The sequence below is a fragment of the Hydra viridissima genome, unplaced genomic scaffold (genome assembly GCF_058129835.1).
Source record: "Hydra viridissima isolate aposymbiotic clone 2 unplaced genomic scaffold, HvirCarnegie_v1 scaffold_13, whole genome shotgun sequence".
Lineage (NCBI taxonomy): Eukaryota > Metazoa > Cnidaria > Hydrozoa > Anthoathecata > Hydridae > Hydra > Hydra viridissima.
Window position 1 is genome coordinate 4347520 of NW_028324312.1, and position 27945 is coordinate 4375464.

The 27945-nt window shown below is 29.8% G+C and overlaps 2 protein-coding genes across 11 annotated transcripts in view; both read right to left on the reverse strand.

Moving 5' to 3' along the window:
- Window positions 1–1392, reverse strand: part of LOC145195388 (uncharacterized) — a 2056-nt gene extending 664 nt beyond the window's left edge. The window contains exons 1-2 of the mRNA XM_080073221.2: window positions 1237–1392; window positions 1–546 (exon numbers count right to left, since the gene is read on the reverse strand). The exon at window positions 1–546 is cut by the window's left edge and continues 664 nt beyond it. Coding sequence (XP_079929347.2) covers window positions 1–437 — 437 coding nt within the window. The 5' untranslated portion in view covers window positions 438–546; window positions 1237–1392. The remainder of the gene's footprint in view (window positions 547–1236) is intronic.
- A 5808-nt stretch (window positions 1393–7200) lies between these two features.
- Window positions 7201–16704, reverse strand: LOC145194855 (zinc metalloproteinase nas-6-like). 10 transcript variants are annotated; one of them, XR_016446102.1, is made up of 12 exons: window positions 16584–16704; window positions 14604–14810; window positions 14195–14254; window positions 13874–14032; window positions 12138–12297; window positions 10746–10816; window positions 10504–10666; window positions 8986–9133; window positions 8326–8460; window positions 8098–8141; window positions 7500–7558; window positions 7201–7331 (listed from the first exon to the last, which is right to left on the reverse strand). XR_016446102.1 is itself a non-coding variant. In XM_090069915.1 (10 exons), the coding sequence occupies exons 1-10, from the start codon at window positions 16645–16647 to the stop codon at window positions 7304–7306; spliced, it is 1077 nt and encodes a 358-aa protein (XP_089926041.1). In that variant the 5' UTR covers window positions 16648–16704; the 3' UTR covers window positions 7201–7303. The 10 variants fall into 10 exon arrangements, 7 of the variants coding, with proteins under 7 accessions (XP_089926041.1, XP_089926040.1, XP_089926042.1 ...); XR_016446103.1 differs by lacking the exon at window positions 8098–8141 and having other exon boundaries at window positions 13916–14032; XR_016446101.1 differs by lacking the exon at window positions 8098–8141.
- Between the last annotated feature and the right edge of the window lie 11241 nt (window positions 16705–27945).

The window sequence follows — 27945 nt, forward strand, 5'->3', positions numbered from 1 at the left end:
GATAAACCCCAAGCAAGTTGTATATACCTTGTAATAAACTTCAAAGTAAGAATTTCTTTGTACCTCAGTGCAAAATACAAGGAGATAAATCTATCCAAAGTAATGCCGCATAAATGCAACACGGCATTTTGAGCTAAAAACGCCGTTATGATGTCGTTAAATAAGCGAACAGCTACAACATGTTTGAATTTTAAGGAGATCGTAATTTGTGCCAAAACATTTACACTAGATAAAGTGTCACTCACCAATAAACTAAACACTAATCGATTGGATGGGACTTTTAGGACGATACGATTTTTGCAAAATGTGATTGCGACAAAAAGATTGGTTGCGAGTCCAAAAGCACAGAAAATTGTATCAATGATCATAAAGAAGAAATCAACTTGAGCTGAATCTGCATTTATACAGTTTATACAGTTTCTTGCTGACTCATTCATCTTCCTGTTTTTAAATTTTTATTTTAAACTAATAATGAAATTTTCACTGCTCTGCGATTTTACACAGCCACGACTGCAATTTCTTCACAAGATTTTTTACACCATTTCACTGAAGAAGTAAAAAAAAACTCATGATTTTTTATGCAAGGCTTCTGTTACCTCTCTTAGGGAGAAAAATAACTTGAAATCTTTAAAGTGACTTTATATATTCAATATTATGCTCTTAATAATTTATCACTCGATGGCTTTTGTTAGCCATCTTATATGCCTTGAACAAAGGTTGGCATTCAACAATAAATTTTTTTTTAATAAAAGAAAAAAGAAATGTTTTTGCTAAAAGCGATAAAGGCTGTAAATAAGAAAACGCATCAAAGTATTAAGGCGCTTGTTGGTTTTTCAAAGAGAACATGCTAGAGTAAGTTTATGAATTTATATTATTAAACGATTGTTTTCAAAAACGCAACAATTTCGAGCGCCACTTTTCTAAAAGCATATTGTATACTTTTAGAACTGACTAAATAAAGAGGAATTTACCTTTAGAAGAATTTATTGTAGTTTCACATATTTTCATTGTAAATATCCAATAAGAAAAAAGATTTTTTTTAAATTTTTACATTAACTTGTAGGGTTTACATTATTGTAGGGTTTACATTACACTAATTTTAAGATAAGAGGACAAGCATTTTTCATCATAAACAAAAAAGCCTTTTTTGAACAAACTAACGATGATTAATGAATATAAAACTTCCCGAAATTTATAACAAAATTCGCTACGTTTGAAAAAGCTATAAATACTGACCTGTAATAAAAACCATGGAGAAAAAGAGAAAAAGTTGTCAAATAATTTTGAATCAATTACTGTATAGTTGTAGAACAATTATACAGTAATTGATACAAAACTCTTCGGAATATCAGACAAGATGCTCTGAAAGCAGCAATTATTTAAAGGTTAAATTCTCATCTTCAAAATTCATGCTTGACGAAATATGAAAAAATTAAAAATTTATATCCAGGTTTTAACACTGTGTACACGAATCTCTTTAATTCAAATCTAACCAAAATCTTAAATAAAACATTTACTATTTAAAATAAGATGAAAACAGTTTGACTTCCTGACGTAGTTTTCGTTAAAAGAGGTATGTGCATTTGATTATTAAGCCATTTATAGAATACTAGAATATGCAAGTACAAATGAAAGGAAATTTTGCGCGTGAACTATTGCACAATAATGGGAGGGAGGCAGCTTTAAATGGGTGATGCAGTTATTTATTGAAAAGTAGATATTTTCATCATGAACTCTGAACCAATATTGGCCTAAACAACTCCATTAATGGTTAACATCATTTCTTCCCATACTTGTATCATTAACAACATGGGTTAAAAGAAAAGTTTAAAAAGTTTAAAGGCATAAAAGAATTAAATTCATCTTCAAAATTTTTTCAATTAACACAGTTACGTAGGGTTTTCATATGTGAAGTTTCAATGTAAAAATGGTAGCCCTTTGTCAAACCAATTTTTTTTTATTGTTAATATTAAATTTAAAAAACTTCTAATCTGAATTAAATAGATTCTTAGTATCCCTTTTGCAAACTTGAACATAACAATACAACATATATAATATCACACATACACATATATGTGTGTCTTTTTATATGCTATAATGTATGTATGTATGTATGTATGTATGTATGTATGTATGTATGTATGTATGTATGTATGTATGTATGTATGTATGTATGTATGTATGTATGTATGTATGTATGTATGTATGTATGTATGTATGTATGTATGTATGTATGTATGTATGTATGTATGTATGTATGTATGTATGTATGTATGTATGTATGTATGTATGTATGTATGTATGTATGTATGTATGTATGTATGTATGTATGTATGTATGTATGTATGTATGTATGTATGTATGTATGTATGTATGTATGTATGTATGTATGTATATATGTATGCATGTATGTATGTATGTATATATGTATGTATGTATGTATGTATGCATGTATGTATGTATGTATATAATATATTTATGTATGCTTTTATTTATGTATGTTATTCTAGCTTACAACAGAACAATTCCATAAATATTTTGATTTATAAAGTGCTAAATCCCAAGCTCATAATTTGTTCGATGAAGCATCATAAGTAAACTATCATAATAACATTTTTTAAAATTGCAACCAACTTCTTGCAACCAACTTCGTTGATTGTTGTATACGTAGCACTATGTACATATATTACTCAAAACTTATTTTGGGTAACTTAGGCAAATTAGTTTTAATTTGCCTAAGTTACCCCAAATAAGTCCCGTATAAATATTTGTTTAAATATTCATACGGGACTTTATTTATGCGTTCGTTCAAATTTCCCTATTCGGAACATTGGCGCAAATCTTGTTTTTCTTGTTAATAATATTAGACTGGTTTTAGAAATTCTTTTTTATAGATTATTGTTAAGATACGTGTTTTTTTTCAAAAATATTGCTTTGTTTCGAAAACATTGTTTTTGTATTAAAATTCGAGTTTTGGCAGTTTTGTCGTAATTTGCATTAAGTACAAAATTTTAGTTTAATCTTATAAGATATTTAAATATATAATTTAGTAACAACAACAACAAAAATAATGACAACATAAATGATAATAATAATAGTAAATTTTATTTAAATTACAGAAATGCTGGTAAAAAGTTCTCTTATGAACACTTAAAAACTGAGAATATACCTAACAGTACTATCTACAAGATAATAAAACGTGCTGAAAGTGAATTTGGTTACCAAAGAGTTCAACGAAGTGGAGGAAAGGCTAAGAAAATGACCAAGACAAACATTAAAAGCCTCAAACTTATGTTTGACCATAAAGACTGAGTTTCTCAATGACAGGCAGCTAAAAAAGTTCAACTGTGCTCAGCAACACATCAGTAAAACATGAAAAAAAAAAAGAAAAAAATTAAACCAAGAAAAAAAATGACATTTCTAAAACATTCTTACCAGCAAAAAGCACTATGCAAAAAAATTATTTTGAAAGGCCTTTTTTTACAAGAGTAATTGGTATGCAGAAAATCTTAAAAAATTAATTTCTAAGATCAAGTATTGCCTTAATAACGTTGATTTGAGCTTATGTGGAGTTTAGCTCAGTCTATACTAGGCCTAGTTGATAAAGTCAGAAGGAATAGGTCCTCATGGCCTGCTACTACAAATTAAAGGAGGCGGGGAGTTCTGAAGATGAGAATCTCCTAGATTGATGGTTGAACAACTGAGCATAAGTGCAATATTGAAATTTAAGCTTGGACCCTTCTTCTGGACTGTGGGTAAGTAAATAGGTTGGGCACAGTTTTTTATTTGTGTTAAGATAATAATACACAAATAGAAAGAACATTACACAGTTAGCTAAGCCCTACGAGTATTAGAACAATTATTAATTTAAATATACATTAAATCTCATGCTATTATCCTCTTAAATTCAAGTTTTGTTGTGGACATTAGCATTAGGGTGCACAAAAAATATAGATATTTCAATTAGTTTTTTTTTAATGATTCTTTTATATTCAGGCTTTCAAAGTTGGATTACCAGGCTATAAGAAGTAGTGCTATGAGGAAGGGCAGGAAGCTGTACCCCTCCTACAACTATGTCCAAGAGCAGAAGAAGTGTATATCTGACTCACCAACATGAGGAGAGTTAGATGGAATTACAGCAGGGGATTATAATGCCTCAGTTGACTTGCAAGAGCTTCTCAATCATACAGCTAAGCGGATAATACAGTCTGTTGGTTTAGAGATCAGGGCTGAAGATCTCATTATGACCTCTAAAGAAGGGTATGATGGTTGCACTGGAAGCCTGTTTATAAACAGATGGTATCTGAGGATGTTGAGCTAGCCAGTATAGCAATAGAAGAGCCCTAGTTCCTCACCTGACTTGTCCCATACATATCCGGAGCAAGAAGACAGATGAGGTTGTCTGGACCAGCCCAAAACCCTCCTACACACTAATCATAATTGACCATAATTGATGGAAAAGTTGCCATCATTTTCATTGAAGTGACTGACACAGCTACTATTTACAACATCTGCGACCTGAGCAGCTCCAACCTGAATGACCTGGAGAAGGTTTGTAGAGCTGCGGCAGATCTTCCAGATATTAGATTTAAACATGGCCTGTCCACCCTTCATTTGTGGATAAGGAGCATGGAGTGCTTCCTTCACATAGCCAACAGACTGGATTTTAAGAAATAGCAGGCTAAGGGAGGAAATAAGGAACTACTAAATCTCAAAAAAAAAAAAAAAAAAAAAAACAGATTCAGGTTGCGCTGAGGAGTGGTCTTGGTATCAATGTTGATGCTCCAAAGTTCAGGAGGATCTGGAAACTCTAATAATGGCAATACTGCCAAGAGATTTTTTAGGGGGCACCTAAAGTCAGCAGAGATTCTAGGTATTGATGAAGAGCTGATGAAGAGGTTTTACATTACCCTCTGTTTCCTCTCCAGCAATGAGGAAGTGGACCCTAACAAGCTGCACCACTGTAACCTGAAGACTGCACAACTGTAAACAAGCCTGTACAACTGGTATCATATGCCCCAGGCTGTACACAAGATGTTGGGACACAGTCATCAGGATGTAAGCATAAAGGTCATTCCAGTTGGATCTCTATCAGAGGAGCCATTGGAGCCCTCTAATAAGGTTTCTAAACATAGCAGGGAGCATCGCATCAGGAAGGTCTCCAGGCCCCAGACAAACTATGACCCCATGATGAGGATGCTTTGCAGCTCCGATCCTTAGGTCTCCGGAATGAGGAAAGGACAAAGACTCCATTCTATCTGAGGAGGCCATGAAGCTCTTAATTGACTAGTTTATGTATATCATCAGCTAGATTCTTATTTATATAATTATCAGTATTTTTTTTATGTTAATAAAGTTCAATACATTTTATATTCATATTCACAACATCATAGAAATTAAATTCATAAAATACATAAAAATAAATATACCGTCTTGACAACCCCTGACCATCTGTGCGGTCTTGACCACTCCTAGAGATAACATAAGCCCAATTTCAATTCCCCGACCTCATTTACCTATATTTAAACATACAAAATGTCCCTTTTTATTATAAAACTGTCAAGACATCCTATAGCCATCCCTGAATTAACGATCTATGAGGTAATGACAACTCCTAGAGATTTTGAGGAGGATTTGAATTTCTCGACCCCAATTACCAATACTTAGACATAAAACATGTCCCATCTAATTGGAAACCATCGGGACATAACATGACCACCCTTGACCACCACTAAATTGACCACCATTGTGATCATGACCACTCCAAACTTGAAAATGAGCCTTAAAATGAATTCCTTGGCCTCAAAAATCCCTATAAACATGTATCATGTTTATATTCAAGATATAAAAGTTTTGCCATTTCTGGCCCACTGTACTTTGTAATAAAAATCAGATCAATTCCTTGTAAGAAGGTGCTCCGAAAAAATATTTCTTATTTCAAAAGAAATGAAAGAAAATTTGAAAGAAAAAAAAACAAAACTTTATAAATCTAGAGAACAATACGTTCGGAGTATCACATACGTTTGTACATTACATACATTTGAAATACAAATCTATCGGTGTATCACATAAATTTAGAACATTTTTCTTTCATAAAATTTCTTCGTCTGAGGTGTGAGAATATCAAAGTTCTCACTTCTTTTAATTTTTAAGCATTTTTAATTTTTAAGCATTTAAAACGACGTATTTTTAACGAGCTTGCGTTAAGTTTCTTCAGGACCTTATTTACCCATGTGGCTAAGGTCCAATAGAGTGCACGTTCTATAGATTTCTGAGCCTGTTTCAACAAAAATTTTGAGAAGTGGTGAAAATTTATTGTACTAGAAGTTTCATCACTTCAACTGAAAGCAAGAAATCGCAGCCTTAAAAAAAACTCCTGCTAAAACTTGATTTTGTGAAATATTTAGATGAACTTTTTGGTATATAAGGTCATATGATCTCTGATTTTATTAACCAGATTTTTTAGCAACGTTTTTAATAATACTTATGTTGGTAAGCGGAACCCAGAAATTATCTTTTACCAGTCGCATAATTAAACTAGGTTCCGCTTACTAAAGTAATTATTACTAATGAAGCTCCAAAAAATGTCCGCTCCGAATTTTAGCATAAAAGAAAAACTAATTTTGACAAGATTCTGATATTTTAATTTTAGGACAAAAAAAAAAAACTTTAATGAAAGCTTCAGTTTACTAGTAAATATATTTGTTTGTTTAATATCTTCGGAATTATTAGGAATTGAAAGCTGTAACGTTTGTGCCACTGGAATCACTATGAAATATTTGGCATTAATTTGGCAATGTTTTTTTTTCTTCAGCTCAGTTTAATGCCAAGCTGATTTTTTGAAGAAAGACTATTACTAAAATTTTAATTTCAAGCAACAGAAAATTAAAAACACATGAAAAAAGTAGGTTGTGCACCCACATTTTAGTGCGAACTGTACATTTTTAAAACCCTGACAGTATTAATGCATTTTTACGTTTTTTAGGAAATTGGTTTGTTCAGAAGATAAAAAAACGACCTGCTTAGGGGAAATTAACATAATTTTCGGGCTTAGACTGAAACCAGATCTAACAAATCAAAGACGTTTTTAAACGCAACGCATTCGTTACAATAACACTGTTTTGCAGTACGTGACGACAACGATGTTGATTATATTGGGATTTAGATTAGTTTGCGAACGAACTTAAAAATATTCTGAAATTAAATATTCGAAGTAATATTTCAAACAATTGTACAAATATGGCATTATTTTTAAAATCGAACCAATAATCGCTTTCTTTCGAGACTTCCAATAACACGACCTTCAATATGACGCGTAAACATTTTGTCTTCTGGAATCAAAAAGGGTATATCGCTTTCAAAAAAATTTTAAAAACTGTAACCCCGTCATGAAGAGCAAAAAAATAGCAGTCTTCTAGTGAGACTTATAACAAATCATTATATCATTATCATAATTATTCTTTATAGGCGATTAAGAAATAAACTAGAAAAATACTCACATGACTTCAAAATTACTTTTACGAAGAGCGTCGTATTTTTCTTTATCGGCCTTAGAACACTAAACAAATATTTAATTTTTATAATGAACCAACTTAAGAAACAAATTAATTCACAGTTCGTAGCTTAAATTACTGAAATAGCATTTTTTTAATTGGTCAAAGTTTTTAGTTTTTAATTTTAAAAAATAAAAGATAAGAATTGAATAACAAATAATTAAGTATCAAAGTTTAAATAAAATTTATTAAAATGTATGTATGTATGTATGTATGTATGTATGTATGTATGTATGTATGTATGTATGTATGTATGTATGTATGTATGTATGTATGTATGTATGTATGTATGTATGTATGTATGTATGTATGTATGTATGTATGTATGTATGTATGCATGCATGTATATATGTATGTAATGTAATGATGTAATGTAATGATGTAATGTAACGATGTAATGTAACGATGTAATGTAATATAACATTACATTACATTATGTAATGTAACATTACATTACATTACATCATTACATTACATTATGCATACATATGCATGCATGCATTCATGAGTGTCAAGGGAAAAAAGCGATGCTCAATATATTCACCCAGTTTGATCACCAGTTCCAAATGGAAGTCATGAATTGTCATGCTATTGATGAAAAGATTAAAATACAATAAAGATATGTTCCCTAGAGAAGGGCCGAATAGAAAGTACACAGCTAAAATAAAAAAAAGAAAACTATATCATTTGTTCCCACAGAGTTGTCTTTAAAATTCTACACTTACTAAAGAGAGGACTCAGATTATAGAAATTGTCTTAAAATCAATCTCACTTTTTTCAAAGTTGACATCTAAGAAGTCTTTATTACTTTGAGCAACAATATGGATAGAGATTTTCCACTGATCATTGGAATGGTATAGATTGAAAGTAACTTGCCTCTTGAACTTGCATTACTCATTTAAGATCACTGAAATAAGAACAAATGATGAAAGCAAAGTGAAAGCACTACAGTCTGACTAAGAAGAATATTTCTAAATAATGCTAATAGTTATGACCCCCCCCCCCCTTGTCTAGTGACTTGAGAAATGGGCGAAATATTTCAAAGATTTTTTTAAGATGATTAGAGTGGCCTGAAGAAAAATGAAATGTGGATTCCATACCTCATTGATATAAAACATTTATTGATCTTAACAATCTTACTCAGTTGGATAAACCTATCATCAAATTAACCAATCATTTAATTAACCAATCATAATTCCTAGCTCTGTGAATTTTAAGTTAAAACTTGCACTAATCATTTTAAAAATCATTTACATTCATTTGCAAATGTTTTTTTTTTAAATAAAGCAATTTTAGAAGTTTTTTTGCAAAAATTATTGTGAAACTATAAATCAAATTGGACTGAGACAGAAATGCTAAAAAAATGCTTAGTACCAAGAATATTGCACATACATTGTGCAATAATAAAAATGAATAACAGAATGTTACTTACATATAAACTATTTAGTTGGTCTATATCAGTTGAACTTAAATCATATCTTTGACCAATAATCTTTTTTTCTCCAATAACATCTATTGTGTTTTTCCCATTTTTGGAGAAGTAATCTGGTCCATAATGCATTATAGAGCCAAGATCATAGCTAAACATTCAAAGTAAATATTGTTACAATTGAATTTTGTTAAACTATCCTATCAGAAATATTTTCTAAAGGCTTAACCAGGGAAACACTTCTGACCAGTTAAAAATAAATTTAATATTTCTTTTTTGTAATATTGTTAATCATGGTGATAAAATTTAAGTAAAAAATTGCAGAAAAAAAGTCATAAACTTAACAACATATGCTTTCATATTATCTCAAGAGGGTGTTTACAGTTTATTTGCCTAAATATACTCTTTAAATAGTTACTGTATAGTTTTGCCCGAATGAAGTTTGATAATAATTTTGTTATTTTCATTAAAGTTGATATTTTTAAATAAAAAATGGCAAGAAAACGTAAATTATCAGTAGAAACACAATCAGCATTGTGCTACTTTGTGGCACAAAAAATATTTAATGGAACAAACTGCAAAAATACTTAAAATTTCTACTTCAACAGTATGAAATATTATAAAAAAGGAAAAAACTAGAGGTTTGGTCAATTGGAAATGATCAGCATGCCAATGAATTACCTCTGCAACTGAAGACAGAAGAATTGCTACTACTAGTAAAAGAAATAGACTATTAACTCCCCGAAAAATTTTAAATAGCATGAATAGTTCCCAAGAAGATTAAATATCTGTGACAACAATTAAGAGGTGATTGATAAAAGCAGGGCTTGATGGTAGAATAGCTGCAAGGAGACCACACCTTCAGTCCCAATATAAGAAAAGAAGACTAAAGTGGGCAAAACAACATGAAAAGTTTACTGTTGATGACTGGAAATGCGTTCTTTGGAGCAAGTCAAAGTTCCAAATTTTTGGTTTAAAGAGAAGAGCATTTGTTTGAAGAAAACTTTGTGAATGGATGATGAAACATTGTGGAGGTAGTGTCATGGTTTTGGGTTGTTTTGGTCATAATACTGGTAATATTGTTCAAATAAATGAAATATTGACAAAGAAGTGTGTTTGGACATTTAAAATAATCATCCCATTTCATTAGGAAGTTGGATAATTGGAGAGTCATTCAAAGCATTTTTTAAAACTTTGTAGAAATCAATTAAATGAATTTGAAAATGATAAAATAAATGAAAGAATGATTTGGCCTCTAAATCACATAATTTTTCCCCTATTAAACTTTTATGGGATGAATTAAACAGATATATCAAAAGGTTCTTGTAACTATTTATTCATAGATTAGAAAATATCAGTTTTCACTTCACCTGGCTCTGATACTTGGTTTACTATAAATTTTTTTAAAATATAGCTAAATTTTTTTTTTTCAAAATGATGTCAAATTAGAATATTTCAAAATGATTTCAACTTATAATTTTAAAAGCTACTATTTTTACAACATAAAAATAATAAACATACGGATATTCTAAAGTATCAGCTTCTCCAGCATTATACTTCATAAAGTTTGATTTTGCATCTTCTAAGATATTTTCAAAATTTATTTTTACATATTTGTCCCTGTCAAGTCTTGATTGCTCATGCCAAAAACCAAGTGCATGTAGAATTTCATGCATTACTGTGCCTGAAATAAACAACAATTGTAGACTATATAAAGGGGATCTAACTTCTGTTTTTGAACTCAAAGAATACCAGCACACAACCTTTGTATTCACAACCAATTCCAATTGAAATCTCTTGTCCAATGCCTCTTTTCCCAATGTGTGAATAACAACTGAAAATAGAAATGTTTTTATTTAAAAAGAACACAAGTTCTATAAAAAATATTTGCTATAATAATAAATATTCATAGATTATACATAAAATTAAAAAAATTGTTATAAAATATATCACACTACAAGATATATTATTATAAGATATATCACAATAATGAACTGTTACATAACAACATGAATTTAATTTTAAAAAACAAAAACAAAGAATATTCCAAAATGCCTGATCCTATTTTATAAATCAAGTAAAAGTATATGACCTATCAACATGAAATATTCCCAAAATAAGAAAATAATAAATTAATAAAGTAGAAAAATTCATTTTCAGTTTTTAGAAAAATGGACTCACATGTACTGATAACTTTTTTTTTTATTGATTGATTGACAAAACAAAAGAAGTTTTGAACTTTTTTAGAGATTTTCATTTTTATTACAAAGAGAGAAATACTCACCGACAAACTTATTTTGAAAATACTAAATTTTTTTTTTTATTCAGAAATTAAAAATAGATAATTAAATATGGCGACTAATCAAACAATGACCTTTATTTTGCTTTATGAGTGTTTTAGTAACATCTAATTTTATAAAAACTTTTTTTTTTTAAATATGATTTAAATAAAATTTAACTTTATTTCAGATGTGTCATCTTTATTAGAATATTTGCATTTAGGTTAACTAATATATCTTGAGTCTTTGAAAAATCAAATTTAAACTGTTTTCTTTTGCACCTGATTAAAGGAATATTTTAATTCCAATAAACATTCTTGTAAAAATGCATATATATTATTAAATAAACATAAATACTGGGTACTTTTTCAGCTACAATTTAATATAAATAATACATGTCAATGAATTTATTTTTGCTATTTTCCAATTTTTTTGATAAAATCCCTGCAAATTAATTTTAAGCTCAATTGTACAAAAGTTTTTAACAAATTTATAACCAAACCTCTATATACACCCTCATCTTTGTAAGGGATTGTTGTGGTGTTGTAATCAAGTTAGAACTGATATAAAATATTAAAACTGTTTATACTTAGGCCATTTTGTATTGCATTATATAATATAAAAGTATCTTATTAAATTTTCTAAAAAATATTTTGTGCTTTGTAGTTTTATTATGTTTATGTTTACTTATTTGACAGCAAAAAAAATTGAGTAATTTAATTTTCCTTTAACATAAATACTTTAGCAGGTTATGTTTAGATTTCCAGAATTACAGCTGGTATTTATGACAATTAACAACATATTCCTTTGTATATCTAAAGTATTCATTCAGGAATTAAAAACTGAATAAATATATAAAGCTATGTTAATAAATACCCGTCTCCTTGGGTAAACTGCAAATAAGGTTCAAGGTTTTTTCCATCAACATCTTTGTTAAATCTAGAAGTTCCATCATTCTTTCTTTTAATAAACTTGATGCAACTTTTGGTGCTTAGTTCTTTCATGGCTTCATTTAAAGCACGCTGCATTCTACCATCTAAATAAAATTTAATATTTTAAAAATATATGCAAATATACAGATATATATTATGTGCATAAAATGATACTTTTTGGCATAAAAATGAATGTTTAAAATATCAGCTATTTTACTTTAGTGTTATTTTTTAACAACAAAGTATTGGGTTGTCCAATAAGTTCTTGCCGTTTTTTTAAATTAACAAATTTGCAATCAAAATGAAATTTTTTAGTATAATGTTTTGTGTTATTCGAAAGAGAGTTTTTTGCTCTACAAGAAAGTCTATTTGGTTTTTTTGTTTTGAGTCATTTTTGTTAATTTTCAGAGCATTTAAATGGAGTGTCAAGTCAACAAAAACGAGCATTTTTGACACCACCTTCTTTTTGCGTTTAACCGAGGTGCCAAAGCCACGGAAGCTGCTAGAGAGATTTGTGCCGTATACGGAAAGGGTGCCATAACTGAAAGAACTGCTCGATATTGGTTTGCAAAGTTCAAAAGTGGCAATTTCGACCTCAAGGTTGCATTTCGTTCCGGGCGACCAAGTGAGTTTGATGAAGAGCGTTGGAATCAACTTCTGCACAAAGACGCGCGAAGACTGCGCGAAGACGTCAAACAACCAGAGAATTGGCAGAGCGTATAGAATCCAATAAATCAACAGTAGCAGAACATCTCCACTCAATGGGAAAGATTCAAAAACTCGGAGCTTGGGTGCTGCACGTATTGAGCGAAAACAATAAAAATCAACGATCCACTATTGCTGCCAGTTTGCTTGCTCGTCATCTCTCAACTCATAGACATAAGCAAAGATTTCTTTATCGCATTGTCACTGGTGACAAAAAATGGTGTCTCTACATCAACATGAAGCAGCGCAAAGAATGGTTAAGCTCGAAACAACAAACGACCCCGCAAGCAAAGCAAGCTCTTCATCCACGGAAGACAATGTTGTGTGTATAGTGGGACTGGAAAGGCATTATCTACTGGGAATTGCTTGATCACAACCAAACAGTCAATGTGGAACTTTATGTTCTACAGATGCAACGATTAAACAACGCCATCCAGCGAAAACGACCTGATAGGCAAAATGGCGTTCTTCTGCAACACAACAATGCCCGTCCCCACATTGCCATTATGACCAAGGAGGCAATTCAAACGCTTGGTTGGGAAGTGCTACCATATCCTACATACTCTCCAGACTTAGCACCATCGGATTTCCACCTCTTCCGATCTCTTTCAAACGCTTTGCGAGGCGTTTTGTTCAATAATGACATAGAATTACGGGCGTGGTTAGAAGAATTTTTCGAATCGAGGCCGGGCGATTTCTACCAAAGAGGAATTGAAAAACTTGTTGGGAGCAAGTTGTAATAAACAACGGAGAATACATTACTGATTAAATTGTTTTTATTTTATGTTAAAAAATAAAGTTATATCAAATTTAGAAAAACGGCAAGAATTTATCAGACAACCCAATGAAACAGCTTATATTTCAGTTTACAAATGTTGCACTTTTCAACAAGATATATTTCTAAAATACTCTATTTCTTTAACATGGTTATAATAGTCCCTAAAATCAATAACGATAATAATTATAAATACAAACCACCATAAATAATTTTGGGTAACTCATATGCAATAATCAAACCCCATTTTTTCCCAACATGTAAATTGCGTTTAGAAGTATGATTGTTCATGATGGCTTCTACAACATCTGTTTTAATGATGTCTCCTTCAACAATTTTAGATTTATGCTTCTCCTCAGCTATAAAAGTTAATTTAATTATAAATAGTCCAAATTTTAACCTTAAATGCCAATAACATTACAAAATTACAAATGCATACTTGATAGAAACAAAATCATATTTAATTAGTAAAGTATTACTAGAAATATTGGTTTTACTTTATGAATATGCGTGTTATAAACCTTTTTGCTCTGCAAGTGCTTCTTCTTTTTTTTCTATGAAGGTTTCTGCATTTGTTATTTCTGAAACAAAATCTCATTTTGTTATATATACAGATGCCTATGCACAGTGTAAACTTAATCACTTTTAAGTTGTATTTAAAATTCAGTAAATGAAATACTCAGAAAAATGCAAAGTACATTGACTTTGTAAAAAAAAAAAAAAAAAAAAAAAGAAAAAAAAAAAAAAAAATCTTAAATCAAGTTTCTATTTAAAATTAGAACTAGTAAAGAATAGTAGGTAGGTTATAAAAGTTGCATTCTGAGTAACCCTTGTTAGTAAATTTTCGAACTGTGAAGACCCATTTTTAGGTCAATTTGCAGATCCAACTCCTATACTTAAAAAAAACTTTAGAACATCAAATGCTTTTACCTGTAGAATCTATATATTTCATTTTTTCATCAAAAGCTTTAATAGCTTCTTTAATATGTATCCCTTTAGCATCATTGCTTATTTCTTCGTTAACTATTGCCTGTATCAATATTCTTTCTTTGGTTTCTTGCGCATCATCTCCACTGCTGTTCCATTCCAATGTATTGTCTATGCTTTTATTAGCATTTAATCTACCTGGAACAGCTTCTACATAAAAAGTGTATCTATATAGATAAAAGGGATTGCTTTAGTGTCGTAATTGTCTAAAGAAAAGAAAAAGTAATAACTACAGCAAGAATTTAAAGTTAAAAAAGTGAAATTTAGAAACAAGCTCAATCGTGAATATAAGTTTTATATACATATATATATATATACATACATATATATATATATATATATATATATATAAACTTATTGAGGGGGCTTTAAGATAAAATTCACAAGATTAGGGTTTAATTCCATGAAGAAAAAATGAAAACAAACGATTTAAAAAAATTATAAGTTCTTTTGAAGTATGATGATTCCAAGAGAAAAAACAGCAGAATGGCAAGTTTGCACTATTAAGATATCTCATTTTTTAAATTTTAAACAAAAAGAAATATTGAAAACTTTAGCAAAAGGGATCTTTTACTGAAATCACAAGAAAACGCAAATCATCAACAAATCAAAGATGGAAGTTTTAACTTGAGAGGTTAAAGTTAAAACTGCCTTCTTTAATTTGTTTTTGAATTGCATTTTCTTGTAGAGCATTTTCTTTTATCAACAGTTTTAATTGTTGATGAAGGGAAGTTATTTTGAACTATTTTTTCATGGGCTTTGCTTGATTTTTAAGTCATTTCATTTATTTATATTCGTAGTGATTTTATACTAAACTTGAATATTTTTTTTTACATACTTTTAGCTCATCGTGATTTATTAATGTAAATATTTGAAGGTAAGAGCTAATTTTCCTAAATATTATATGCAATAATTATTTATTGTTTCTTTAATGTCTCCGTACGCATTTTTAATGATTTTAGCAGAATTATTAAGTTGGTTTTCATTAAACATATTCGTGTTATTCGACAATTGATATCCCTTTTTTGATTTTAACAAATAAAAAACGATTAAAGAACAATTTTTCAAGTAATTATCATTCAAATTTCTTAATTGTTCATGATTTTTTGTTTTCGAATTAACACCTGACAAATAGGTAAACATAATAAAAGGTTACCCACGCAATGGGTATATTAAAAATAATAAGCTTATTCTAAATATATCATTGTACCCACGAGTTTCAAGTTGTTTTCTCTCGGTCCTACCAATGAAAGAATGTTTACTTTTATTGGTAAGAAGAGAAAACAACTTGAAGATCATAGGTGATACAAGAAGTCTTGATAATAGCATATGTTACGTAGTAGTAATAGTATATGTTACGATAATAGCATATGTTGCGTATGAAAAACATATTTTGCGTAGCGTATTGTAGGTATTTCCGGCGAAAGTTGGTGTAACGAGGACAGTTAGAGGCTTTGGCTAACTGAAGCTTCTTCAAAATGACTTTTAAATCAAATTTCTAGTTATGTAACCCTAATAATTTAAACTTATTCATTTTTCCTCCAAAACTGCAAAACCGCTGTCACTTTAACACACATTAACTAGAAATTAAATTGTTTTCTATAAATTTGTAGCGAAGTTAGGTCATCATTTTAATGTTAATTTTTCAGTTTTCTACTGAAGTTCGACTTGATAAGCAATAAAAAGAAAATTCATGGTAATTTGGTAGTAATTTGGTTCAGCCCAAAATAATCCTAAAGTGCTTATAGGTTTCAGGTGTAAAAAAACTTGAAAAAGAATAAGAAAACATGGTTCAAGATCCATTACTTTTTAGGTTGTCATTTTTTAAATTTTATTTTGTTATTTTTTCTTTATCAATTGTATTGATGATTTTATAACCGTAAGCAATAAAAAGTAAAAATGTAAAAAAGTAAATGAAAATACCTTTTTTGTTGACATGTGTTTTTGCAAAGAAGGTATGAGCTAATATAAGAAGAAGTACTTTCATTTTAAAATTCCAAACGTAGAAAAAAGAGATTTCAAATGATATTTTTATGTGTTTATTCGGTACAAAAATTTAACTGGCGTATCAATAAACAATACTAAATTTAGAAATGTTTGCTGAATAAAAATACCGATAATAGTTTTTAAATTGGAACCCATAAAAGAATATAAAATCATTAAAACCTCATAAAGAATATAAAATCATTAAAACCTCTTAAATATTAGGCTTATATAAGACTAAGGAGATCATAAAGAATTTAGACGTTCTTCTAAAGAATACTGACATTTTGCAATTGCGAAACTCTTTAGTTTTAAGTTCAAACTGTAAACTCAAGTCCTAAGTCGGTGGTGTAGGGTAGACCGGGGCTATTTGTCACATTTATTCCACTAATTGTCACATTTATTCCGCTATTGATTAAAACGTGTGATGATCAAGCTTTTTTTTTTGGCAAAAAATTATGTCGCGAAAATGATACATGCCGTGAAAACAAAATATGTCGTGAGAACGACGTGCTAGTAAAGTAACTTTAAAAAAACTATTTCGTGCTTTCTTTTCTCCTGAACATGGATAGCTTTAATAATATTGGTTTCAGAGCAAATTATAAATTATAAATTGTAATAATTGTTTTGGTATATCTTTTGTTAATAATGAAAGTTTTTAAAGTCATTCAGTTCTGACCCTTAAATGGTCTGTAGTTCAACTCTTTAGCCTTTAACTTTAAAACGACCAAAACAATGTTGCCAGTAGGATTTTACTTAATCTTATTCAAGATCAAGCTCACCTATTCAAGTGTAATAATAAAACTAGGTCTGTCATTCTCAGACTTTCTTTTAAAACCGCTAGTTGCCTGAAACTTAGTTTTGGTTCCGTAGGGGAGAGCGGGGTTGGTTGTCACACTTTTTACATTTAGAGTTCCTCTTTCAGCTGACGTAATGGCTCCTACTTGTTTTAATCCTTTTTTGGCAACAACAATTTTAGGTCTTTGTACAGTAGTTACAGCAGTTTCGTCCATGTTCCAAACGTCATTTGGTAAGAACAAGTAGTTTTGTATACAGTGCTGCAAATTGCTAAAAAATAATGCAACATTCTGCTTATTGAAATTTGTTGCTCGACTTAAACTAGTAGCTTCAGGTTGCCTAATGGAAATACTTGGGTGGCGCTTTATAAATCCTGTAAACCAATCCTTGCCAGCTTGTTCCTTTACAACCCAAGAATTGGGAACTTCTATATTATTTTCAACTGCAAGCTGGAAAGCAAGCTTTTTTACTTCAGTAGGAGTTAAACCAAAATAAATTTCTGCTGCTCGCAACAGGTATGTGACAAGTTCTTTAACTACTTTGTCTGGCAATATCTGTTGACATTTGTATCCTATAATGTTCATGCAGGTGGAGTTTTGATTTTTGTCAATTAGAACTGTTATAGAACCATGTGATGGGTTAGTAATAGTTTTTTACAATAATGTGTTAGTGTTCTGTAATTAATGCCATGCTTTTTTGCTGCTGATCTAATAGAAATGTTGATAAGCTTTACATCTTTAATAGTACACTTAATGATATCTCCAGAAGTGTAACCTCTATTAGTTTTTCTTTTAAAATTTCGTACCATGTTTTTACTAAGCAAAGAAAAATATTTGAAAATAATGTATGCACAAGACACACACACACACACACACACACACACACACACACACACACACACACACAAACACACACACAAACACACACACACTAAATCTAAACAATGTACAAACAAAACAACAGACAATCGTACAAACAAAACGACAAACAGATGTACAAACAAAACGACAAACAGTTGAACTTCTGTATTCCTTTTTCTATAATTGTATTAAACATTGGATCACAATTTAAAGTTATACACATTGAAATAAAAATTATTTAGGTTATAGATATTTACTTAAACAAATATAACAAATTGACTTAAGATTTTTCAATAATATCTTTAACATTATAATATTTCTCAATAATACGGACAAAGAAACGAGGAATATTTAAAAGCGGCGTTTAGTTTGCAGCACACGGAGTCGAGGCAATTGTGACAACCATCCCCATATATTTTGTGACAAGCAATTCCTTCTATGTTAGTTGCAAGACACCTGTAAATTTACCTAAAAGCGTGTGAATTTCATGAGAATTTTTTGTGGATTAAGTTACACAAATGAATAAAAAACTTTAAAAAATGTTCGTTTGGTAAAAGAAAATTTCTAAGTGAGCAAAATTTAACTTTTTCATATCAAAACCTATAAAAACAAATAACTTGTTTTCTACACGCTAAAAAAAGCTGAAAATTACAGTGAAAATGTTTTTTTTTATATAACATTTTGATTGAATGATTTTAAAGTTCTAACTCTTATCTACATTTTCTGTAATAAACTTTGTGACAACCAACCCCGCGTGACAACCAACCCCGCTCTCCCCTACACATCTACCAATCAAACAAAAATTGTTTCATTAATGTTCATACTCACTCTTAACTTATGTAGGCATGCTAAATTCAAATCTGCAGTCAGATTTTTTCTACAAGCTACAAATTTTTTGCAGCTTGGAAACAATAAGGTTAAACAAACTGAAGACTAATTGTAAATGCACAAAAGAATCTACGTCATCAAGAAAAGTATTCAAACGTTCATATATTTTATATAAAAAACGAATGTGTTATTAAGAAGCTAAAAAAAACCTAATACGAAAGCATATGCTCAATAAATACTCAATCTTTTTGCTTGTAGCCTTGAAATGTGTAGAGTAAGGATCAAGAAATAACAGTAATTTTTAGACGTCAAAAACAACTTTCATGAAGCACAGTACTTCGCGTAGACCATTCTTTTTAAAATGTTCCGAAAAACTTCTATCGGGTGATATTCAAGTGCGTTGGGTAGGTTATCAACTTTTGAAACAAAATGTTTCTCTTATTAAGGGTACAAAATCACGTTGTTTTCGTTTTAAACTAGCAGCTCAACATCTTTCAAGTAGAAGGTCCTACTGTTGGTAAACATGATGTTTGCCAAAATGAAATGTAACTTTTCATGCAAAAATGTTATTGATATTGTACCAAACATGAATTAGGTTTTGGTGGTTATCTGTTTGCAGTGAAATCTTTCTTTTTCTTTTTGTCGAATGTTTTTTCTGTTAGAGTTTTGACAGTTTATAATTGAGAGATATCAATTTCATTAAGAACCTCATTGAGGATCTCATTAACAAATTCTCAATGAAGTTCTAAACGATGTTCTCAATGAGTTTCTCAATGAGATTCTCAAAATAAAAAATCTGCCTTCTTTTTATCTGAATAGCAAGGTAATATGAACAAAAATTTTCTTAATGAAACATATTTTTGAATTTTTTAAACTTATTACTACTTGTTATTTTCCGAACATATTCAGAGATAAGAATGTTCAGATTCGTTTAATTTTTATTTCATTCATTCTAAATCGTGAAATGTGGGCGAGGGAGAAATAAATGTTTATCACCTTTAAAATGTAGTGGTTTTTTGCTTAAATCAAGTGAATCATAGAATAGCTTAGCACAGAAATTGTGAGACTTCAAGCTATGCAGAGTACACTGAAAATACATAAAGAAAACTAAGTATAGAAATAAAAAAAGTACAAGACGATTTCACGTGACCACAAAACGAGAAGATAATTAACTGATTTGATGAAAAAAGAATTCTCAATTATATGGAATGACCATCTGATTTGCCGGACTTCAATCAAGTTGTTATCAGAACACCTAAATGCTTTGCAATTTCTTCGTAAATGGCGGGCGTATTTTTTTAACGGCGAAGAAAAATAAAAAACTAAAAAGAAATTTACGTTTTAATTAATGAAAAAACATCGTTTAAGCGAAGAAAAGATAGTCTAACGGAAAAAAGATCATCTAACGGAAAGAAAAACGAAAAAAAATAAATAATAATAATAAAGTAAATAAATAATCTGAAAAAAAAAAGTAATTAAGTAATTTCAAAAAGATACGTGAAAAAAGCTCGAGTAACAATCTCAAAAAAGACCGGAAAAAATAATTGGAAAAATATTGAAAGTGAAAAGATAAAGTTGATTGTTAAGTTAAAGATAAAGAAAAGAAAAAAAATTAAAATTATTATTCTTTTCAGGGTTAAAATTTAAATAATCAAAAACAAGAATAAACGAAAACCTGTTAAAAGCCAAGAAAAGATTAAATGGCTGGTCAATGAAAAAGAAAAGAAAGCCGAATTTTTTAATTTGTTGCAAAATTCAAAGTATAAAGGGTTTTATCTAAAGTTTTTATGTATCAATCTTGTATCAACTTATTACATATACACTTTCTCCTTGATTTCTTTCTTTCTTCTGTAACTCACTTAAGATTTTTTCACTTTTTCTTCGAACTTTTTTTTTCTTCTTTTTCTTCTTACCATCCTTCTTCTGTAACTTTTAAATGATGGTAGTGAAACAACTTTGCAGCATATGCCTTAAAGCGGCAGCTAAAAAATCACAAAGAAATCCAATGTGACCTATGTGACAAGTGGATACACATTAAATGTACTCAAGTTGACAAACTGACATTAAAAAAAAGTAAAAACTTTAAATGCTTGGCACTGCTTAATCTGTATAAAAACATTTCTTCCTTTTTCTACTTTTTATGATCTTGAGTTAACTATTACACTTGTAGGAAAGTAAATCAAATTTAAGCTGTTAGTAAATCTGTTCATTTAACTTGTTAGTAAATCTGTTCATTTAACTTGTTAGTAAATCTGTTCATTTAACTTGTTAGTAAATCTGTTCATTTAACTTGTTAGTAAATCTGTTCATTTAACTTGTTAGTAAATCTGTTCATTTAACTTGTTAGTAAATCTGTTCATTTAACTTGTTAGTAAATCTGTTCATTTAACTTGTTAATAAATCTACAAATTTAAAAAAATTTTGTAGGGACCTCAATAACATATTTAGCACTTCAATCAACTGCAAGTAGATACTTACATATATAGTCCTACATATATAGTACTGTAGATACATACATATATAGTCCTACATATATAGTACTGTAGATACATACATATATAGTCCTAGATACAATCACTTGTCCCAAAACTTTTTAAGTTATCACTATGTAAACATATCTTCACTACCATATCATTGACGATTTTAAAATACTATTAGCATTTTTTGACAATTTGCCGGATTTCATCTGGATAACTTAATCTAATCTGCACAATAAAGATGTGTCTATAATTAATTTTGTTTTAGATGGATATATATCTGTTCACATGCCAACTAAAACTAAAAAAGGGTGGTGCTTTCAGATATATTAAGTCTAGCTTAAACTTTAATATTAGAACTAAAAGTAAAGAACTCGAATCTATATTTATTGAAGTAATAAATTCTAAAAAAAGTAACGTAGTAGTTGGTTATTTATATCGTGATCCATCAATATGTCCATATGAATTTGTTGATCACTACCTAAATCCTCTTGTTGAGAAAATTAGCTTAGAAAAAAAATTTATGCTTATGGGAGATTTCAATTTTGATTTGTTTAAATACAATACATCCCATGAGGCTTCATGTTTTTAGAATTAATTGTTTCAAATTCTCTTCTTCATTTTATTATACAGCCTACACCCATAACTACTCGTAGACAGTGGTTAATAATATTTTTAAAATTTGATTCTTCTGATCTCAAGTAACCTTAATGCTTCAATATCTGATCATCTTGCTCAGTTTAAAACAGTACCACATTCCAAAACGCAAACTTCAACCTAAGTTAGGAGGCGCTTTAAAAATTTTTTAACTGAACTTACCCAAGATATTTCAAATGTTGAATAGGATGACTATGTAAAGACAAAAATGATGTTAATAATTCCATTGAAAAAAATTAATTAAAATTTTTTATTGTGTTTTGAATAAACTTGCCCCTTTCAAAAAATTTAAGAAAAATCAAATAACAAATTATAACAAACCTTGGTTAACGAAAGTCATTCTGAAGTCAATAACAATTCAAAATAAACTTCATAAAAAAATATTTAGAATCAAAAAACTGTAGAATGAAAATTTTACTTTTTGTAAAGTTTAAACAATATCGTAATAGTATAAGCAGTCTTCTGAATTTAGCAAAAAGAATAAATTTTTTTTGGAATTTTATCAATATTACAAAAAACACATGGAAAGGTATAAAAGAGTTGATAAATGTAAAGCCAAATAAAAGTTACTCCCCAACAAGCAACTCATCAACAACAAATACGGAACTAATCTCCAATCATTTTAATAATTTTTTTTTTAATACATATCATTAATTTTTTTTTAAACATACATTTCTTTTTATATATATCATTTTGATAATTTCTTTTTATATATATCATTTTGATAATATCTTCACTACGACTGCTTCAAAATTATCTAACGGAATTCCAAATTCTTAACTCAACTTTCAAAAGTATCTGACCAATCCTAATAGCGACTCTTTTTATGTGCAACCAATAACGAAAGAGGAAACCTTCGGCTATTTATGCAACCAATAATGAAAGAGAAAATCTTGGATATATAAACCCCACTATCATGCAAGGTAAGAGTGTTGGACCAAGCAACTTCCAACAAAACTTCTTAATCTGGTGTCATCACAAGTAAATCACTAAGTATTATTTTAAATACAGTGTCTCAAAAAATTATCCGACCAAACATTTTTTAAAATACTTTTCCTAAAGAAAGTGCTGTATTTTCATAAATTTAGACTTTTTTGGTAAACTCAAGATTAATGAAAATAAAAGAACATGTTTTAAATAGATTTTATTTATTTTAATGTAAAATATGAATCACAAGGTTTTCAGTCTTAAAATAAAGGAACTTCGGTCGTTTTTTTATTGTCAAAAAATTATTCGACCAAACACATTATTTGTTTCATAACAAATTATTATATAACAAAACAATTATTTTAATACTTTGTGGGCTCCCTTTGCTTGGATTACAGCTTCTAGATGTCTAGGTATTAATTCAACTAAAGATTTTGTTTCTTCTGGTTGAATCTTTTCCCAGGCTTCTTCAATTGCCACTTTGAGGTTATCTTTTTTGGAAAATGACCGATCTCCAATTTTTCGGTCTAAAATTTCCCACAAATGTTCAATGGGATTAAGGTCCGGTGATTGTGCGGGCATTCCAAGACCTCAACATTATTTTCAGCAAACCACTCCTTGGTTTTAGTGGCACTATGCTTGGGATCGTTATCTTGCTGAAATGTAAAATCAGATCCTAGCCGAAGTTTTCGAGCAGATGACTTCAAATTTTGCTTTAATATGTTTCTGTATTGCACCTGATCCATTAAAGTATCAATAAATTGGAGTTTTCCGACACCCTTCCAAGCCATTGAACCCAATAAATTCCTTCCAAGCCATTGAACTTCCTTCCAAGCCATTGAAACTCCTTCCAAGCCATTGAACTCCAATAAATTGGAGTTTTCCGACACCCTTCCAAGCCATTGAACCCCATACCATCACGTTACCGCCGCCATACTTGACAGTTCCTCTCACGCAGCTTAATTTGTAGGCTTCTCCAGCTTTTCTCCAAACTTTTTGGGCTCCATCAGATGACTTTAAGTTGAATTTCGATTCGTCGCTCCACAGGATCTTTTTCCAGAAACTTAACTGCATGTTTTTGAACTTCTTAGCAAACTCCAATCTTCTTTTCATGTGTTTCTTACTCAAATATGGTTTATTACGCACAAGTCGTCCTTAAAATCCCTGGTCTCGGATACGATTTCTGATTGTCTGATGGGACAATTTGATTCCATAATTCTCTTCAGCTTGCTCAGCCAGTTTTTGAGCAGAAATGAAGCGATTTTTCTTGACTTGTATAATTAAGTTTCTATCAAAACTTTTAGAAGTCTTTTTTTTGCGACCCTGACCTTCTTTTGTGGCTGTTGTTCCGATCAAATTATACTTCTTTATTATGTTGGATACTGTATTATGAGGAATTCCAGTCTCTTGCTGCACCTGACGATAGGTTTTACCCTGATTGACTAGATCAACAGCTAAATTTCTCTGAGAAACAGTCCAGTGACGTTTACCTCCCACCATTTTACTTAAAAAAACATGAAACCTTCTTTTTATACATTTTTTTTTTTTTTACTACAAAAAAACAGTTTTTTGTTATGCAATTTCATTAATTGTATAAAAATTTGCTAAAATATGTCAACAAATTTCACATAAAATTAATTAAACTTACCTAAATATCGCTTGGTCGGATAATTTTTTTACAAGCCTATTCAATACTAAGTCTCTCTTAGGACAAATAATAAACCAACTGAAGCATGAATCAAAAAATATGAACGCTAAATAGCATACTATTCCCAATAGAATTAAAATGACAGACAAAGTAAGTATCGCTATTCATTGTTTTTAGTATAATTTAGAGCGTAAACATTTTTTTTTTGGGAAAAACTTGTTTGGTCGGATAATTTTTTGAGACACTGTAATTTATTCTGTAAAGAAATATTTTCTGATGTTTCTAAGCTAGCCCAAGTTATTCCAATGCACAAAAGATGATCTACGATTGATTGCACCGACTATCGTCCAATATCTCTTTTTTCAAATGTAAGTGAAATATTTGGAAAAGTTATGCGTAATAAATTATACGACTTTCAAAACTAAAATCAATACTTACATAAACATCAGATTGGTTTTTGTAAAAAGCATTCTACAGCTCTCACCCTGATCGAAAATAAAGAATGTATAAGAGTTGCTCTTGATAATATAAACTTTGCCTATGGCGTTTTCATTGATTTACAAAAAGCTTTTGACATCCTCATAAAGCTTAGTTATTATGGTATACACGGCATTCCCTTGCAGTGGTTTAAATCTTAAATTTTAAACGACATCTTCTCAGACATTAAAAGTGAATTGGTATCCCTCGGGGATTCATAATAAATTCTCTTTTCTTTACTATCTATACAATGATGTTAATCTTTCAATCAAACATTCAAATAAGTATTGTTACTTTTAATTGCACCTTCTCAGACATTAAAAGCATTTGAATTGGTATCCTTCGTCAATTTATTATTTATACCAATGATCTAAATCTTTCTATCAAACATTCAGATTACGTCATCATTTTGCAGATGATACTAATTCTTAAATAATAGCCAAAAAATTAAATAAAAATATTAATCAGAATGTCTTGTTCAATTGCTTTGAGCAAACAATATTTCAACCTTAGATCAGTCATTTGTAACAACTTAACTAAGCCACTAAAGTAGATAACTAAACATGGAACAAATTCCATGGCATACCAGTGTATCCTTTCCTGGAACACCCTTCCAAAAACTCTTAAAATAGATTTTATTCTTAATAAATTTTATTTTTAGGCCAAGAATCCGGTTTTAAAGTCACTCCATCATTTTTATTTAAAAAGTTACGCTAAACTTCATTCTTTATAACTTTTTTTCTTTGTGTGCATCTTTCTTATTTATGTATGTGCATGTATATTTCTTATTTATGTATATGTATGTATATTTGAAAAAACATAATAAACCTGTAACCTGCTTTCTTAACAGCTTACAGGTTTGTTGTATTTCCAAACATAGACAGTTGCTAAACGTTCTCTTTCAAGGGATGAAGTTGTTGGGCAACCGATAGTGCTTTGGAATTATATGAGATGAATTTATAGTCCTCTTTTTGCGGTGCACATAAAACATACTGCTAAGTAAATTTTAAGTAAAATCAATTCATTTAAAGACTTGCTCAACGCAATTAGCTTTAAGGAGTCATAACAATTAAAACATAACAATCTGTGAATTGTTTTTGTTTTAACTCTTAGTTAAACCTGTAGAAGTTAAACAGTTTCTGAAGTACTTTTGTATACTAATTTCACTAACCTTCGTTTGAAAAAAATTTCTGCTCCTGATGGTTTCTTAGGTAATCCCTTATGAAATTGACCTCCTTAATATAAATATGCCATTCGTTTTGCTCAATCAGCTCAGTATTTTTGGATACTGTATGCCCATTGTTTTTAGAAAAACATCATTTTTCAAGAAATCTTTCATTTTCATTATTTTCATTTCATTTTTCATTTTCATTACAATCAGTTATCTTAATAGATTATAACTATTTGTAAAATGAAAAAAAACTAATTATGACTCTATTTAACTCCTTTTTTAACTTAAAACCAACTCATGGGCTTACTCAAGACTGAAAAATCTTTTTCCCAAGAAAAGAAGTCTCTGATGACTTCGGCTTGTAAAAAGATATTGGTTCGCCATGCATCTTATTTAATTACTTCAATTGTGACGTTAAAATTTTTGTCCCTTAACTGAGTTCTAATTTGAGATCAAATATGCTTACATGCAGCTCAGCATCACTGATTTTTGCATTGGATACTTAGCCTTCTTTACTCAGTGTTTTTACAAAGTTCTTCATTAGACCAAGTTTTATATGGAGAGGAGGTAAAAAAACATTTTTTGGAGGAACGAGAAGTTCATCTACCTGTTTGTAGCTGCTTATAGTGAAGACTATCCAACCGGCTATTCCATAGGTACAAGAAGCTAAGATATTTTGTGTAGTTCCCTTACATCAAATTAGAAAGCACACAACCTGAGACAAAGGATTCATCCATAAATATGTTAAATGTAGTAAGTTAAAATGTAAAACTGTCTACATATAGTCAATGGGCAACAAAATATTGTTACCCATTGACTTACATAGTTTCTAAGAATTTTTCTTTTTTGGTATAGACAGTTTTCATCAAGTTTATTATGAGAAGGGGGAAACTAATGTGTTATATTCTTCTTCCATTGGAATTTGAAAATAAAAATTCCTTGAAATATTTAACAACTTAAATATAGTGTGCGACATTCCGACAAACTGTGGCAAAACGAATACTATTTCATTTCTGAAAAATTACCCAGGGTAGCAAAAATCTTTTCAAAAAAAATGTTTTGCAATGATATGAAAAAACTCACGAAATGTGTTTTACCTTTAGATCACCACTTGTTAGCCAATTGTGGTTGGAGTACTTGATTGCATTAACCAATACTTTAGTATTCTTGTAGCTTTCTGTTAACTGAACTGAATGACCAATAGACACAGATGCCAATTTACTGCCAATATGTGAGTGTACTGCCTTTAGACGTCATCTAGAAGAGTCAATAAAGAGCCTCCATATTTTTGGTACAGCAAAAAAACTTTTCTTTTCTATTTCTGAACAAAAAGTATGTAGTTTCTTTTGAGAGGAGGTTGTTCTTACTAAGACGAGAAGCAAGAAGTTGTCAGCTCACTTTAGAAGGACCAAGATAGAGATCTATTATTTTCAAAAAAAAAAAAGGTCAAATTGTTTAA